The sequence below is a fragment of the Microtus ochrogaster genome, unplaced genomic scaffold (genome assembly GCF_000317375.1).
Source record: "Microtus ochrogaster isolate Prairie Vole_2 unplaced genomic scaffold, MicOch1.0 UNK91, whole genome shotgun sequence".
NCBI classification, from domain to species: Eukaryota; Metazoa; Chordata; class Mammalia; order Rodentia; family Cricetidae; genus Microtus; species Microtus ochrogaster.
Window position 1 is genome coordinate 1,002,078 of NW_004949189.1, and position 4,844 is coordinate 1,006,921.

The following is a 4,844-nucleotide window of genomic DNA, read 5'->3' on the forward strand; positions in this document are numbered from 1 at the left end:
GTGGCCTGACTGCTGGTGGTGCATGCCTGCAATTCCCCCACTCGTGGCCCTTCCATGGGAGAACTGGGACTTGCAGGCAAGCATAGGCTAAAGGGAAGACATTATCTACCAAAACCAGGTTTTTGTTTTGTTTTGGTTTTTTGAGACAGGGTTTCTCTGTGTAACAGCCCTAGCTGTCCTGGAACTAGCTCTTGTAGACCAGGGTGGCCTCGAACTCAGAGATTGGCCTACTTTTGCCTCCTGAGTGCTGGGATTAAAGGTTGTGCCACCACTGCCCAGCCCTAAAACCAGTTTTTAAAAATATACAACTTTGATTTGCACCTTCAGTTTGGTTTTACTGATGTGTAAAGTGTTAGGCTGCTGTGGAGGTTTTTGCTTAACCCTCTGGAGTTATGGACGTACAGCAATTGTAATCACCAACCAGGACTAAGTCCGGCAGATGTTAGAAATTTTTTTTCCAAATCCCACAGCTATCGAGAAGGAAGGGAAGCCAAACCTCAAGTGCTGGCCTGTCTCACTTCACCCAAGTCTGCATTCTCTCTGCCTTGCAATTTCTCCGTTCAGCACCCTCATATGACCTACAGGTGGAAGGGAAGGAAGGGGGAAATCATCCCAGGACTTGGCTCAGTGCATTGGGTGTCAGCTTCCAGCCTAGTCTTCGGGCTAGCTATAATTAGCCAAGTGGGGCCGCTGCTGGGATCGGTACACAGCGGTCCTAAGCGGAGTGGGGACTCAAGCGAGGGCAAGCAGAAGCCTGGCGTCTCCTGACTGGGACTAAAGCAAGCGGAAAGGCGGGCTTGACCCTGGCCTGATGGCTACAGGTGTTTGCGGTTTTGTTGCACTCGGAGAACCCTATAGTTACTATTCCAAAGTTAGCGTGTCCCTTGGGGTGGAGCGAGGGAGGGGCTGATCGCTCTGTGAACTGCAGACAGCTCTGCTTTTCTGGGCGCAGCTCAGGCATCCTTCTCTCGTGCCTTCGCCAGCAGCAATCTCACAAGCCTGAGCCGTGAGCTTTTTTCCTCAGACTTGGAGTTTATCTCCTTTTCTTTTCGGAAGGACGGTCTTGAACTCCCTTTACCTGCCCAAAGAACCTCCTCCTGGTCTCCCTCTCCCGACAAGGACCCTGGCTTGCTTTCCTTTTCTCCGGCAGAGCCTGACCCCAGCCCCTTGGTTTCAGGAAACCTTCCCTTTCCAGCTTCATCCCTGGAGAACGGGAAGGAACAGGATGACTGCGACGACTCGGCAGAACCTGAGATGCTGTGCAGCATGGAGCACCCCGGTCAGTTCTTTGCTGAAGCACAGAGGCTGCGGGAGCAGAAGTTGCTGCTGGATGAGGAGGTGTCAGTAGGGGGACAGGTATACGGGGTGCATCGGGTGATCTTGGCTGCAATCAGCAGCCTCTTCCAAGGCAGGCTGCGGGGCGGTGGAGGTCAGCAGCTACGCTTCAGCCTCGACGTGACCCGGAGGGGCTGGGAGGCTGCAATGACCTTTGCGTATGAGGGGGTGCTGGGCCCCGCCTCGCAGGGCGAAGTGCTGGCTGCTGCAGAGGCGCTGGGAGCGCCCCGGGTGAAGAACGCGGCCCGGGTGAGGTCAGAAGGGCATGGCAAAGCCAGCGAAGATGAAGAGAAGCTCAGCCAGGCAGAGGAGCTGAGGGAGAACCTGCACAGCATTGAGCGTCTCTATCGAGAGGGCGTCGGGTGCGACTTGGAGTTGGAAGCAGAGGGCTACCTCCTGCGGGGTGAGGGCCTGGGAGCAACTGCTAAGAATGCATGTCTCAGGGTTTTGTTTGGTTTGCGGTGCTAGGGATGGAGCCTAAATCCTCACTTCCATTCAACACTGGGCCACACACCCCCGCCCTGTGTCAGAGTTTTGGATCATCGCTCCAGCAAGTATGTCCTTTTTGGTGCTTTTCCAGCGCCATCAAGAGATGCGCATGCGCAGTTGAATTGTTTGCCTAGATGCCCCGACAAATTTGAACTGATAGTTCAGGCGCTTTCCCCCTTGCCCAGTAGCTAGATTTCCAGCCAGCTGGCTGGGGCTTACAGTACAGTCCATGGCAGTAAAACAAGCAGAAAGTGACTGACCGGCTCAGGTTAGCCAGAGGCCCTTGACATCGTCTAAGCACACAGCAAACAAGAGACAGTCGGTAGAAGTCTCCCAAAGTGTCCTTTCTCCTCGGTGTGCTTGACTCCGGCAGCAGACTCTGGTCGGCTTCCTCTGACCAGTGGATCTCCACCTTCTTACTGCCGCGACCCTTTAATACAGTTTCTTGTGTTGTGGTGACCCCCAACCATGAAATTATTTTCGTTGTTACTTTGTAACTGTAACTTTTCTACTGTTGCCGGGTGGTGGTGGCCCACACTTTTGATCCCAACACTCGGGAGGAAGAGGCAGGTGGATCGCTGAGATTGAGGTCAGCCTGGTTTACAGAGTGAGCTCTATTACAGCCAGGGATACACAGAGAAATCCTGTCTCAAAATTCATTAATTAAAAAAACTAAATTATGAGTACCTATCTCACAAACCAAAATAAAAAAAGGAAAGAAAAAAACAAATCTAGGGCCTTGTGACACACACCTGTAGTACTTAGGCGGTTACAAAGGGAGGGTTGTCAGGAGTTCAGGGCCAGACTATGCTGGTTCCAGAAGTGCTCAGTCACACTCATGAGTGCTTAGTGGAGGTTCTCCTGATGGGGAGCTATCTGTGGCTTTCTGCCTCACGGCATCAGATAGAGGGTGCTTTACAGTTTCATAATTATAACATTTTCATGAAGGTTTGGGGTTCCCACGTAGTCATAACGCTACATGGGAACCCATCACTTTAAATCTTAGGGTACAGCAATGAGTAAGAGGGAGATTCCAAGTGGCTGGGAGCTTTTCACAACTGAGTCTCAGATACAGATGCTGCTGATATGAAAGCTGATTTCCCAGAATGTAGACTTTCGCAGACAACATGGACTAGGAAGCTCTGAACTAGTGCTTGTTATCTGGGACACACCAGGACACTACCTACTGCTTAAAAAGACAATAGAAGCATCATTATCCTCAGTTGCCCTCTGAGAGGTACACTTTCCACAACTGGTCTAAAAACAGTGTGGCATTCAAAAGATTCACTCATGGGGAACACAGAGACCTGACTAAGACCTCCTGAGACAGTTTCTAGCAGAAACTCTTTCTATCACGAAACTCTTCAAACACAAAGCAAAAATTAACACTCAAATGTTCATCCCACTGGATGCTGCTATGTCTAGTTCATCTCATCATTTCTGCTTGGCATTTTACTGAGGGATATGTGTTTTAAAGCAAACAAATAAGAGGACCCAAGTGCAGCTCCCAGCATTGTCACTGGGCAGACCACAGCTGTCTGGCCTCTATAAGAACCCATTCTCCAGTGCACCCACCCACACATAGAGACACACACATGGACATAACTGAAAACAATTAAAACAAATCTTTGAAAGGGATATTTGAGCTTTTACTTTTTGTTTTATTTTTTCTTTGGATAGAGTCTCACCTAGTTTCCCAAGGTGGTCTTGAATGCATTCTTCAGCCCAGGCAGGCTTTGAACTCACGATCATCTTGCCTTTGTGTAACTAGGGCTACAAAGCCTTCAACACAAAGCCCAATTCTATTAAAACAAAAACTCTTCTCTACTTAAAAAAAAGTATCGCATATAATTATGCATGTGTGAGAGTGTGTGTGTGTGTCAGTAGCAGTTCACGTGTGTGAGGGTGTGTGTGTGTAGCAGTTCACGTGTGTGAGGGTGTGTGAGGGTGTGTGTGTGTGTGAGTAGCAGTTCATGTGTGTGAGAGTGTGTGTGAGTAGCAGTTCATGTGTGTGCGGGTATGTGTGTGTGTGTGTGTGTGTGTGTGAGTAGCAGGACCTTCCAGAGTCAGAGGGCAGCTCGCAAGAAGTGGCTCTCTCCTTCCATATAGCTCAAAAGGCCTTGATCGGTCTTGATGACAAGTCCCTTTACTGAAACATCTTGCCTGCCCTCTGTTGTTTCTTTCTTTTTTTAAAGGTATATTTGTTTTATTTTATGTGTATGTGACTGCCTGCATGTATGTCTTGTACCACGTGTGTGCCTGATACCTACAGAGGCCAGAAGAAGGTGTCCAGTCCCCTAGAACTGGACTCATAGCTGTTCTGGTGGGGTGGCGGATGACTGTGACTCTTGCAGCTATCAATGAAAAGCACCTCTTGGTTTTGTTCACAGTGCACAGAAGCCTTTAAAGTTGTCCATTGCTCTATTCAGTTTGTTTTGTGTTTCCTATTAGAAAACAGTGAATACAGGATTTTCTCATCTGCATGCATTAAGACTGTTTTTCTAGCTGGGTGGTAGTGGCACACACCTTTAATCTCAGCACTTGGGAGGCAGAGGCAGGTGGATCTCTGAGTTTGAAGCCAGCCTGGTCTACAGAGATCCAGGACAGTCAGGGCTGCACAGAAAATCCAAAAAAGGAAAGACTGCTTTTCTAACTGACATGGACCTAAAACGCTAAAATGTCTTCCAGACACTAACATGAGCATAATATATGGCACTTGAGAATTTTACAATAGTCTGGGAACAGTAGCGCATGTCAGGTCTGCACTGGGGACAGTAGCGCGTGTCAGGTCTGCACAGTAAGTCTGGGGACAGTGGCACATGTCACGGTAAGTCTGGGGACAGTAGCGCATGTCAGGTCTCCATGGTAAGTCTGGGAACAGTAGCGCATGTCAGGTCTCCATGGTAAGTCTGGGAACAATAGCGCATGTCAGGTCTGCACTGGGGACAGTAGCGCATGTCAGGTCTGCACAGTAAGTCTGGGGACAGTGGCACATGTCACGGTAAGTCTGGGGACAGTAG

The 4,844-nt window shown here is 49.4% G+C and overlaps 1 protein-coding gene across 5 annotated transcripts in view; it reads left to right on the forward strand.

The window, feature by feature from the left end:
* Window positions 1-1,175: 1,175 nt before the first annotated feature.
* Klhl33 (kelch like family member 33) overlaps window positions 1,176-4,844 on the forward strand; it is a 6,478-nt gene continuing 2,809 nt past the window's right edge. For 2 of the 5 annotated variants that reach the window (XM_026777931.1, XM_026777932.1), the window contains exon 1: window positions 1,176-1,738. In XM_026777931.1, the coding sequence (XP_026633732.1) occupies window positions 1,255-1,738 (484 nt within the window). In that variant the 5' untranslated portion in view covers window positions 1,176-1,254. Of the gene's footprint in view, window positions 1,739-1,776; window positions 1,890-4,844 lie in introns of those variants that run through there. The other 3 variants (XM_005370999.3, XM_026777930.1, XM_026777929.1) reach the window with 3 other exon arrangements.